The sequence below is a fragment of the Chrysochloris asiatica genome, unplaced genomic scaffold (assembly GCF_000296735.1).
Source record: "Chrysochloris asiatica unplaced genomic scaffold, ChrAsi1.0 scaffold00147, whole genome shotgun sequence".
NCBI lineage: Eukaryota > Metazoa > Chordata > Mammalia > Afrosoricida > Chrysochloridae > Chrysochloris > Chrysochloris asiatica.
In genome coordinates this window covers 1,355,551-1,368,639 of record NW_006408665.1, presented here as the reverse complement: position 1 = coordinate 1,368,639, position 13,089 = coordinate 1,355,551, and the positions used below count along the sequence as shown (strand labels likewise).

Below are 13,089 nucleotides of genomic sequence, written 5' to 3'. Positions count from 1 at the left end.
CTCAAGGTCAGCAGTTCAAAACTACCACCGGTTCTGTGGGAGAAAGATGAGGCTTTCTGCTCCTGTAAAGATTTACAGCCTCGGAAACCCTGTGCAGCGTTACTATGAGTCGGAAAACAACAACAATCCATAGCAAAAGTTTAGTCCAACAAAATATAGCAGTTGACACTTGCTTTATTTTCATCTGATTAGGCTCTGGTCAGCTCAACCTCAGCCACCCAAGGTAGGTCAAATGGGTACCAACTACAATTTTGGAAGTTCACACATACCTTCCTGCACGTCACACTAGCTGCCCCTGTACTTTCAGCCATAGCCCCTATGGGCTAGGTCAGTGCTCATGAGCTCTGGAGTTCACACAACTTCCTAAACTTCAGACCAGCCAACCTTCCTGTTCCTCTAATCTCAATGTCATTGGGTGCCAATAGAACATGTCCAGATTCAGCCCAAGTCTTCATTGCTGCATTTCCTCTGATTTCACTCATACATAGATCCAGGGAGCATAGGTCTTTCTGGTCTTCTAACTTCAAGTCCTAGGAGGGGGTTTGCTTTTTGATGCCTCCAAAACTCAAACTATCTGATTTTTTTTCTCTGCTTGAATCTCCTGTTCTCCCAGCAGTTCTGGGTTGGTCTACATGTCTTTTCAAATGCAAATGTACCAATTCTGAAGGATTTGGGTGGAGCTCAGTATTCCTTCTAAAGCCCTATGCTCTACAAAGGCTTAAAGCAAAAAGCCTATCTCTTTTCTACAACCTCCAGGAAATTCTAGTTGCCCTTTTAGCAAATCTAATCAAGTATAGGCCAAAGGCAGGTTTACAAGCTCTTTGTAATCCTAATTCCCAATGTCCCTATCACACATTTATCTGTTTTACAATCATAGAAGAAACCAATATCCATAAGGCAGTTAAATATGTAAACCTTTTAAAAATACTCAAGTTCAGTCTTCTCCCTTGGAGTAGCCCCATTCATATGCATATGGCCTTGGACCTCTGGCTGTACCAGCCACCCCTTGGGAATGCTATACAGAGTTGCTATGTGTTGGAACTGACTCAGTGGCACTTAACAACAATACTAGTAGGCCCAGGCCCAGTATCAGGCATCCTTTTAAACCAGGGTGTCATCACCTCCAGGCAACTCCAGAAGCTGCGGGCTTTCCCCTCTGCTGAAATATTTGATCCTATGCCCCTTTGTTCTTTCTCCCACTAAAACCTTACAATTTCATAGGTCTGGAGCCATTGCAGTGAATCCAGTTTACAAAGTCAACTACTTAAACCACCTGAGGGAAAGAGGACCAATCTCAAAATCAGCCAGTTCCTAGAAAGTGGAGGTCAGAGTTGCCTCCACCATGTATCAGTGCCTTTAAAATTAGTCAGACTTGAGAACCAATTTAGAAAATTCATTCTTATGATTTTGTTTCTCTAGAACCCCACTTTCTCAGTATCACATGTCTTAGGCTGGGTTTTCTAGAGAAGCAAAACCAGTGAAACATATACATAAATAAAGGGAAGTGTATTATATCCTACAATTGTAGCATCCCAGTTCCCCAGCGGAAGGAAGAGTTCTATAATCTTTTTTTTTTTTTTTTCTTAAGGTTTTTATTGTGGATTGAATGAAAGTTTACAGGGCAGATCATCAGTTTCACATTCAACAAGTCATACACCTTGTTTCATTACAATGATTATCATCCCCTCCATGTACCATCAGTTAACAGTATTTCTCTCTATTTAGTTTAGGGTAAACAAACAAAAAAGCACTCAGGCATGTATAATAATTTACACCTCCAAGGGCACATTCTGCAAGTCTTCTTCCTGGCCACCAGCTCTTAGTCCTTCTCTTCCTATAAATCTAGTCTTCAGCCGCTCCCTCTCTCCATGTCCCCATCTCTGCCTCCATCTCTGGCACTGCTGCTTTTCTGGATAAGGTCCTGCATTCTGCTTGTGCTATTCTCCCTTGATGGTCCTAGGGTCCTCTGTTTCTGGGCTGTAATATTAACCACTCCCCTTTTTTTGTTATAAAACTTCTACCTTTACAATTGTGACAGTTGCAATTAGTCATGATGACAGTTATTCACTATTGAATTATATGAATCTTATCCCCATCTCTTTTTACCAGACCCATCTAGACAAGATGAAAACTGTTCAATGGGGACTCTTTCTTCCCCTCCATACTCTTAAACTAAACTCCTTCTGGAAACCTCGTAAGCCAGTCACTTGGTGCCTTTATCTCCCCCTCATTTTAGGTAGCCAATGTCTAAGTTGCCCGTCCCTGTTATGCCCAGAATTTGGGGTCCCCAAAGACCACCCAGGAGCCGTGTACCGATGCAAATAAGGGAAGTTTAATCAAGCGCGAGCCAGGTCTCTAACCTTATCCGACGCATTGGAATAGGGAAAGAGCCCTGAATTCATTGTCTGCAGGGTTTTTATAGAGTTTTCAAACAGCTCAGGTTTCTCAGCTTTACAATCTTTGGATTGGTTAACAATTGGCAAACTATAAGATGTTACAGTTTAATTGGTCAGGACTGGTGGTCTTTGTTCTTAGGCTAGGGTAAAGGAAAACATCTGGCCTCTGGCCTTGAGCTGCCTGGCTATTTATACATATATCATTTTCTTGGAGCTAGAGGACGTGCTAAAGCTTATATACGAAATGGATTCTTCTCTTTGGCCCTACAGTATGGTTCTCTGTTTTTTTTTACTTATTTTGTCAGTTTGTTTCTTGAATTCTTCTGTAGTTTTATCTAAGCTTTCCTTGATCATCCTCTTAATCTGTTGAAAGTTCCTAAATAGCATTCTTTTTAATTCCTTATAAAATAGTTCCAATACCATTTCTGATATTATATTTTCTGTCACCGTTTTCTGGTCACTTGTTTGAAGGACACTGTCTTGTTTCTTCATGTTAGTTGAAATTGTCTATTTTCTTAGAAACATTGTGATGTTGTATGTATATTTAATTGATGAATGTGTATTGGTGTGCTCAGGTACTCACCACCAGTCTCCTGGTTGATGTGGTAGAGACTGGTAGTGTGAGCGTAGTTTTCTGTTTGCTGTTATATTTTAGTGTATTTCAGGGTGGGCTCATGTGCCTCCAGAAGCTGGGGCACTATGCCAGGTGCCTAACTCCAGGCACAGCAGAGGCTGCACAGGAGGGGGTGCAATTGACCACTCAGTTGGCATGGTTGTGGACTGGTCATGCCCCTAGCTACCAGGAGGACACAGGAACAGGGAGAATTGCACCCTTTTATCACCACCCTCCATCTACATAAATACCTGCAGGTTGCTGTATCTACAGCTGTTTGCAAAAGCTCAAGATAGCTGCATTGGTCCAGGCCAGCCTACAGTCTACCTGTTTTTCTTCTTTCTCACTAGTTGTGCTCCACTTCCTCTTTCAGTTAGCACTCAGTCCACCTCTCTGTCCTCTCCTCTGAAGCTTAGGGCTCCAGGATCACCATGTTCACTCAGTCTCCTGTGTCTTCGTTGCAGAGGGGTTGGCTCAGTGTGTTTGCCTACTTCTCCATCTTGCTCTGGCAGTCCCTCTGTGGGTCCTCCCATCTTTTTAAAGAAAGATGGTTTGTTTTTTCTTTTACACTTAAAAAACAAAAAAATATATATTCGTTTAAGTGTCCAAAGGGCACATTCTGCCAGTCAGCCTCCTTCCTGCAGGTACACAGTCTTTCTCAGTTCATGGGCCTAGAGCCCACAACTGCTCTGTTTCTCCATGTCACTGCCTTTGCCACCGTCTCTGCTGTCATCACTTTTCTGGGTAGGGATCTCATGCTCCACTCATGCTCCTCCTTCTTGATGGTCCTGGTGTGGATCCCTTTTAGATCCTTTTTCTTTTGCTTAGGGAAAACATTGCTATGGCTGACTTTCCATTTGTCAGGTTACAGCTTGAATATTACCTCACAGATTTCCCCTGATGACCCTTTAGTTAAACTAACTGACTTTTCTACCCTCCAAGACTGTTGCTGTCTTTTGGCCTCAGCACTCTGTTTATTTTTTCAGTTTTATAGCCCTTAGGACAATCTGTAATTAGTGGTTTGCTTCCATTTTTTCTTTTTTTTTCTTTGTGGGTGCTTATCACTGTTAGCTCCATGAAAGCCAGGATCATGCCAAACTTCTAATTTTAGCATTAATATTAGGAGTCCTTAGGTAGTGCAAACAGTTAACCAATTTGGTCATTAACCTCCACATACACCCAGTGGTGCCTCAGAAGAAATACCTGGTGATCTACTTACGAAAAAGAAGCCATTGAAAACCCTATGGAGGATGGTTCCACTCTGATGGGAGTTGCATGAGTCAGAGTTGACTCGATGGCAACTGGTAGGTTGATGCATTACTCCCATCACATAGTAGGGGAAAGTATTCACATATTTGGGGAGCAAATGATATGATTTTTTAATGGACCATTAAATGTCAGTTTACAAGTAACCTGCATCAAGGATTTTTTCTTGGCTTATAATATTTTGGCTTACAAAATAACATTTTTGGAACTGTAGAGCTGTAATGAAGTATTTTAAGGTAATGAACTTGAACTTTCAGGAGTATTTCCAGAAGTTGTTTAATCTCTGAATTTCTCTCTATAATTGGCACAGTCTTGTGAAATGTGAGTTTATCATCTGGGTACTTTTTTAGTTTTGGTATTGGTTTCAGGACCTGCCACATCACAGAGACTCGATGTGATCACTTCTTTACTCATGTGATGGCTCTTTGTTTTCTTACACCATACTTATTATCTAATGCTGTATTGTAGACATGAGTGCATACATTGAATCAGACAATAAAATTCTATTCTTTTCTTAGGTTCCTGCTCCAAAACGAGGAGAAATTGTAAGACAGATTGGTGATGCCCTGCGGGAGAAGATCCAAATGCTAGGAAGCTTGGTAAAGTATTTTCATAGTAAATATATAATCCTTTAAGTGCATTTCTGCTCATAACATTGAGGGTTTTAAGAAAAGCAATTTATAAATTTCAAGAATCCTTTCTCTAGAAGAAAGATTAAATAGATAGATAGGAAACGGTTCAGGTAACTCTTGGGTTTGTAAATTCTACAGAAAAATACCTTTTATTTCCTTCACAAAACAGACACAAAATTTGATTTGCCTTTTTTTTTTTTAAGTTTAATATTGAAAACATGAATTCTGTTGCACAAATGCTGTTTGAGTTTTTATGTTTTCAGGTATCTTTGGAGATGGGCAAAATCTTAGTAGAAGGTGTGGGAGAAGTTCAGGAATATGTGGATATTTGTGATTATGCTGTTGGCTTATCACGGATGATTGGAGGACCCATCTTGCCTTCTGAAAGTAAGCAAAGAAGTTACTTAAACTAAGAGATGTGCATTCTTAATACAAAGAGTTACAAAAAGTTTGAATAGTTTACAACAGAGGAATTGCAAATCACTTGTAAATAGATAGAAATATGTTTAGTCTCATTACATAAGCAATGCAGATTAAAACAGGTAAAAATAACATACTAAGAAACTTTTTCCTTTTAAAGATGAAGCTCAGCTCTGACAAGTATAAATGGTTGGGAAAACACTCTTTTTTAGATATTGTTGGTAATGTAAACTGTTACAACCCATCTGGAAAACAGTTTAGAAATAAATATACCCAAATAACCTTAAATTTAATTCATACCCTTTGACGTGGTAATGCTACTTTCTGGCATCATAATTTTAAGTAAACATTTGAAATGTGTCAGAGATTTAGGTGTAAAGATGTTGATTGGGGTATGATAGGAAATATTAGAAATTACCTAAATATCCCATTGGAAGCTAATTTTGGTAGACAGTTAACATGTGTTAAAAAGGATTTTTCTGAAGATGCTCTTTCCCCCACACCCACCACAAACCCACAATTTTATGGGAACTTAGTATTTGCTTATTTAAAAATGATTTTAATGTTTCTTTTTTAAAGAGTTGATGTATGACAAAATGCAAAAGGAATACAAGGATAAAGTTATTCCTGAGACTTGCTTACTCTGTCCCCCCCTGGAAGTAATATATTTTTGGGAGGTACAAATGATTAAAGCACTTGACTGCTAACGGGAAGGCTGGAGGTTTGAGTCTGCCCGGAGGTGCCTTGGAAGAAAGACCTGGCAATCTTTATAAAATCAGCCATTGAGAACCCTGTGGAACATAGTGCCACTCTGCGATACATGAGGCCACCATGAATCAGAATGGACTGATTTTATTTTGTTGTAAGGATGTTGTCGTGTCCCATAGAGTTGATTTTGACTCACAATGGTGATCCATGTGATACAGTAGAACTGTCCATAAAGTTTTTCAGGCAGAAATCTTTAGGAGAGCAGATTATTCTCTCATGGAATCTCTAGGTGCATTTGAACCTCTCACATAGTAACTAAGCACTTAACCACAGTACCATTATAATTTATTTAGCCAGTTCTTAAATGGTGGCTATGTAGGGTGTTTTCTATCTTTTACTGTTATAAACTCTGCTGCAAAGACCAGCCATGTGCTTTAGGAGGTTTCAATGATGAAGGTAGAGGCTTCTGCCAATTGGAATATGTTCTGTGTCAATGGAGCAAAGTGTACTCCATGCATCTGCATTGAGAACACAAGAGTTGAAGAATGCCATAGTAGTTGTAGTGATTATGCTTGAGCAGAATTGTTGTTAGTTTTGATTGCCTTCTTTCTCCTTTCTTATATTTTTCAGCTTTTAGAATTATGCTACATTTATAATCAGGAAAAAAAATATTTTAAGGAGGCTGTATTGTTCAGTTTTTCTGGGGCGATTAGGGGAATTCCCTACTTGCTGAAACTATTGGGGAGTTTTAAAATGTACAGTTACTGTCTTAATTAGCTATACACTGACAGTTTCCCGTGATTCAATCTTTTTTTTCTCTTTTTAAATTTTTTATTGTAAGTTGAGTGAAGGTTTACAGACCAGATCATCAGTTTTCTATTTAACAAAGCATGCATTTGGTTTCATCTCAGTGATTGCAATCCCCTCCATGTAACAACATTTGTCCTCCTTCTTCCCTGTGGTTGCTAGTTCCATTCCACCCACCTTGTACCGGAGGGCAGTACAAGAGAAGAGGGTGACAGATAGGATAAAACTCCAGAAGGGCCTTTTCCAGTTAAGGAGTGTTCCTTTTTCCCATGGGCAGCTACAGTAGTGATCTAGACACCAAAGTGTTATAAGCAAGGCAGTGATGTCATCAGCACTCCACTGAGTGTGGAGAAGGATGGTGGGAGAGGCTGTGGAGCAGGAGGCAGACCTCTGTCAGGAAGAGGTTGTAGCAGTGCCCTGTGTTTGCAGAGGTCAGGATACTAGGCTAAAGGAAGGTCTGGGAATGGGGTATTGCATCCAGTAGGTTCCTTGTTGCTAGCTAGTAGTGTGAGTGTGGCCAGAAAGGTTAATGACCAGGGACACTGTCTTTCCAGTTGATTTGTAGTTTAACCAGGACTTGAACCATCATACTTCTTCCAATTCCTCACTGTTTGAGCTTCCTTGAACTAAAATAAGTACCTTGTGGGATTATGGGGAACTTTAAAGATTTGTTATATCTTACTGTATTTTTAATTTTCCTGCAGTGAATGTAAAGATTTGGGCAGTATTGTCATTCAACATGTATGTATGTGATTATTAGCACTTTTTTTTTCCCTCTGTTAACTGAGTCACCATGTATTGAATTAGGAAAGATTGACCCAGGGCTTCGTCAGGCACTGTGAACAACAAAGTCCTAAGAATCGCGACTCTTTTGAATTCTGGTCATGTTAAGCTCTTATGATTATGGAATGTCATGTCTCTCTCTGACGCTCCTTGTCTCTAAGTTGAGACTGATACAACACTGATCTAATCAGAGTTCTCAATGAGATAATGACTTAGATTATGGTTTATAAAGTAATGTAGTGGCACGTTTTTGTTGTACTTTAGTTAATGTACCAAGATCACGTAGCTACATAATTTTACCCATTATAGGGCGTCTCACTATGAAATGGAATTGACTTAATGTTAGTGGGTTTGGCTTTTGGCTTGGTAGAGGGCATCTGTAATCCCTACTGGTGCATTTTGTCCTGAAAGTGAAAATTTTCAGACTTTGTTTTTACTAACTTGACTTTAAGTATGTTGCACGCTTTCCCCTATCCCCAGGACCCGGCCATGCACTCATTGAACAATGGAATCCCGTAGGCCTGGTTGGAATCATCACTGCTTTCAACTTCCCTGTAGCAGTATATGGCTGGAACAATGCTATCGCAATGATCTGTGGGAATGTCTGCCTTTGGTAAGATCTGTTCACTTCTTTATCAGTATCAATAGTGGCCATTTCTAGGTACTTCTGAAAGTATTGTATATATACTGAAATGTTTCCTACATACTAACCATTAACGTGGAGTCCTGACGTGGTGCTGTAGGATAAGTATTGGATCTCAAGGTCAGTTTGAATCGCAAAGTCAGAGGTTGAAACTCTCTGGCCACTCCTTGAAAACCCTAGACAGGCTCACTCTGAGTTGGAACCCACTGGATGGCACTCAACAACAACAACAATTAACCAGTTGCCTTCTAGTCAGTTTTAACTCATGGTAACCCCATGAGTGTCAGAGTAGAGCTATGCTCAATAGGATTTTCGAGGGTTGATTTTTTTTTTTTCTCTTATTCTTTTTTTTTAAATTAAATGTTTTTATTTTGGATTGAGTGAAAGTTTACAGGGCACATCATCAGCTTCACATTCAACCATTCATCGAGGGTTGATTTTTTGTGGGGGAAGAAATCACTAGGCCTTTTTTCTGAGATGACTCTAGGGGAACTTGAATGTCTGACCTTTTAGTTAGCAGCCAAGTGCATTAACCACTTGTACCCACACAAGTACCCCTTCTACTTACTGTACTCTTTAAATTAAAGTTAGTTCACACTCACTAGTTTTGAAATGCTGATACCCAAAAAAGTTATTTTGATGAAATATATTTATCTAAACATTTGCCATTTCAGTCTTATTTACATATATAATTTAGTGGCATTTATTACATTCACCATGTTGTGCAGCCATCATTACTATTTGTTTCCAGAGTTTATTTATCACCCTGCATAGGAATTCAATACCCTTTAAACAGGACTCCCTTGTTTTTCCTTATTGCCTCTGTTGTTGGTAAGTGTCATCCAGTTGGTTCTAATTCATAGCAACTGTATATCGGGTTTCTGAGGAGTGGCTTGTGGTTCAACCCAACCTTGTAGTCCAATGCATTAACCCGCAGAACCACACAAGGACTCTTTCTGGTAACCATTAATACTGTGATCCACTTCTGTAATGAAACTTTACTGTGTGCATTCTAGACATTTCATATATGTGAAATCTATTTATTCCTGACTTATTTCCTTCAGCATAGTATTTTCTAGGTTCATCTATGTTGTAGCATGTATCAGAACTTCATTTATTTTTATGGCTGAATCATATTCCAGTGTATACACATCATGAAGTCCTGCTGTGGCGTTGTAAACACTTGACTGAAAGAATGGTTTCAAATACAAGGTTGGTGGTTCAAATGCACCATCCACTCCTCAGAAACCTTATATAGGAAACTGACTCATTGGCACTTAATAACTACAACAACACACACACATCATATACAACATATATATATCTATATATGTTGGTGCTGTGAACTAATGCACTGGACTGCAGAGACAATTTGAACCACAAAGTCAGTGGTTCAAGCTCACCAGCCACTACTCTGAAACCCTATACAGGAGCAGTATATACATATATGGTGGTTGTGTGCCCTGTAGTTGGTTTTGACCATAGTGACCCTATTTACTCATTTATATGTTGATGGATCTATCTACTTGATTAATAATATCTTATTGTGTTTAGGTAAAAATTTACATACAAATTAGATGGTTTCTATTGAACAGTTTCTCTACATGTTATTCAGTGATATCGGTTATGTTTTCATAATGGGTCATTATTCTCATTCATTCCATTCTGGTTGTACTGTTTGCAGTATGCTAGTTTCCCAGCTTCCTTAACTTTTCATCCTTGTGTTCTTTTTTTAAAGGTTTTTATTGTAGATTGAGTGAAAGTTTACAGGGCAGATCATCAGTTTCACATTCAACAAATCATACACTTTGTTTCATTATAATGATTATAATCCCCTTCTTGTACCATCCGTTAACAGTATTTCTCTCTATTCATGTTAGCTTTTTTTTTTTTAAAAAAAAGCAAAAACAAAAACAAAAAACACTCAGGCATGTATAATAATTTACACCTCCAAAGGACACATTCTGCAAGTCTGCCTCCTGGCCACTGGTTCTTAGTCCCTCTCTTTCCATGAGTCTAGAGTCCTCAGCCGCTCCCTCTGTCCATGTCCCCATCTCTGCCTCCGTCTCTGGTTTCGCTGCTTCCCTGGATAAGGTCCCGCATTCAGCTTGTGTTCTTCTCCCTTGAAGGTGCTAGGGTCCTCTGTTTCTGGACTGTAAGAATAACTACTCCCCTGTTTTTGTTATAAAACTTCTACCTTTACGACTGTGACAGTTGCAATTATTCATGATAACAATTAGTCACTAATGAATCATACTGATCTTATCCCCATTTCTTTTCACCAGACCCATCTAGATAAGATGAAAACTATTCAGTGGGGACTCTTTGTCCCACCACACACTGTTAAACTAAACTCCTCTTGAAACCTTGTGAGTCAGTCACTTCATGCTTTTATCACCCCCTCATTTTAGGTAGCCAATGTCTAAGTTGCCTGTCCGTACCAAGGAGCTCTGGTAGTGTAGTGGTTATGAATTGGGCTGCTAATCTCAAGGTCTGCAGTTGGAAACTACCAGCTGTTCCCGCAGGAGAAAGATGAGGCTTTCTTTCCCATAAAGATTTACAGCCTCAGAAATCCTATATAGGGTTGCTATGAGTTGGAACCGACTCCACAGCACACAACAACATCTACCCTGTGTACAAAGGGTACTTGATATGAAGAATCCTTCTCTCTCTGTTGGTATTTAGAGTTAACTACCACAATGAGTATAGGTCAGGGTCATCAAATTGTAGCAATTTACCCTTGTTTCCTTTATATATATATATATATATTTGTAATCTTCCTCTAGTTGAGTTCTGATCATCAAGCCATCAAAGCTAGGTCAAATGGTTACTGTCTGCAAGTTTGGGTGTTCTTGTGCATCTCTCTTCACTTCACATCGGCTGGATGCTTCACTCAGCTCTAGCCGTCTGTGGCTATATCCTTGTCCGTGGACTCCAGTGTCCCCAGGTCTCACCACACTTTGGACCAACCAGCCCTTTCTCATCTCTCTCTTTTCTCCAGATCATCAGGGGTCAGTACACCGTGGTTGAACTCACCCCATTTCTTCATTGCTGCCTTTCCTTCTCTTCCACTCACCGGTAGACCAATGTGGTAGCCAGCAAGCTTACATGCCTGTTGGTGTGTTCCCTCTGAGTTTCAGTCTTAGAGGAGGGTTTGTCCTGAAGGAACTTGATTGCTTGCCTTGATGGCTTCTGGCGAACAGCTTGCCTATTCATGTAGTAGCCAGTTATGCTGACATGTTTGTTTTGTTTTGTTCCTAATGACCATTCTTTGAAGATGTACTTCTGTTGCTTTAGCTGTTCCAGGCTGGTCTGCTTGTCCTTGCTAGTGGGAATGTCCCCCACCTCATAAGGTTCTGGATGGGACTCAGGCTTTGCAAGAGGCCTGTTTCACTGGGCAAGTTCTAGAACCCCTTTTAGGTATTCCAATCAATTATAGGCTGAAGATGGGCTTACAAGTTTTTTGTTAGCATGTTTCGCGACATTCCTTTGTATCCCACTCAAGTGTCTATTTTACAATAGTAGACAAGGGAAAACAATATTCATAAGACAGTCAAGCATTTTAGTATTATCTCCCCTCTTCCAACTATGCTTCGATCCCTGTATCATAGAACCCTGTTGTTCCAAGGTTGAGCATGCATCACTATTTACTTCTGTCGCACTAGGCCATGTAAACCTGTCTCAGTGTTCCCCTATCGATCTTGTTCTTCCACCTCCTCCCGTTTCTTGTATTGCCCTTCCCAACACCCAAACTAAACCCACACCAACCCCACTGTTGTGGTTACCTTATATTTCATGAACTTTTCCCTCCATTTAAGACAGTCTATTTTATCCTGTAATCTACCTGACCTTCTCACCACCTGGATCTCTTTCTCTGTGTTTACCTTCTTTCATCTTGTAATTGTTTTGATCATAGACTGACCTCCCAGATCTTCTGTTCTTATAATCTTCTTGTGTTCTTGACTCTTCCATTTGTCTATTGAGTTCACAGTGATGCTGCCACATATGTCATTCTCTGGTTGTTGTCTGTTCATGTTGGTTCTCAGTCCACATATCTCCCTTTAGGATCCTTTTCATAGCAGGGTTGGCTTTGGCAAAATCCCTTAGCTTCTGTTTATCCTGGAATGTTTTGGTTACACCATTGTATTTGATTGACAGCTTTGCTGGCTAGAGGATTCTTGGTTCTTTCAGGTTTATATATATGTCTCCGCATTGCCTTCTTGCCTGCATGGTGTCTGTTGAGAGATCTGAGCTTAATCTGATTTGCTTGCCTTGTGTGTTACACATCTCTTTTCACTAGCTGCATTCAGGATTCTGTCCTTGTCTTTGACTTTGGAGAGCTTGATTATTATATGTCTTGGTGATTTTCTGTTAGGGTCTGCCCTTCCTGGGGTTCATTGAGCTTCTCAAATGCTTATCTTTTTGCTTTTCAGGATGTTAGGGAAATTTTCTTCCAGTAGCTCTTCAACTGTATCCTGTGGACTTGTGTGATTCTTCCTGCTTTGGAATGCTGATAGTTCTTAAGTTATTCCTTTTCATGTTATCCAACATGAATCTTAGGCCTTCTTCAGATTTTTTTATCCTTTTTTGTGCTTGTTCTTCTATCTTAGTAGTGTTGAGAGATTTATCATCTAGCTTACTAGTTCTGGCTTCTATCTCTTCAATTCTACTCCTTTGCCCTTTCAGTGTATTGTCTATTTCTGATATTCTATTATTAATCATTTGAACCTCTTTCTGTAGGTTTTGAATTGTTTCCAATGCTGTATCTATCTTATTTGATTGTTCCTGTAGCACTTTCCTGACTTCTTCCTTATTTTTCTC

The 13,089-nt window shown here is 39.7% G+C and overlaps 1 protein-coding gene across 2 annotated transcripts in view; it reads left to right on the top strand.

Moving 5' to 3' along the window:
* Positions 1 to 13,089, top strand: part of ALDH7A1 (aldehyde dehydrogenase 7 family, member A1) — an 88,211-nt gene that overhangs the window by 20,945 nt on the left and 54,177 nt on the right. For both annotated transcript variants that reach the window (XM_006870673.1, XM_006870674.1), the window contains exons 4-6: positions 4,794 to 4,874; positions 5,171 to 5,294; positions 8,106 to 8,238. In XM_006870673.1, coding sequence (XP_006870735.1) covers positions 4,794 to 4,874; positions 5,171 to 5,294; positions 8,106 to 8,238 — 338 coding nt within the window. The remainder of the gene's footprint in view (positions 1 to 4,793; positions 4,875 to 5,170; positions 5,295 to 8,105; positions 8,239 to 13,089) is intronic.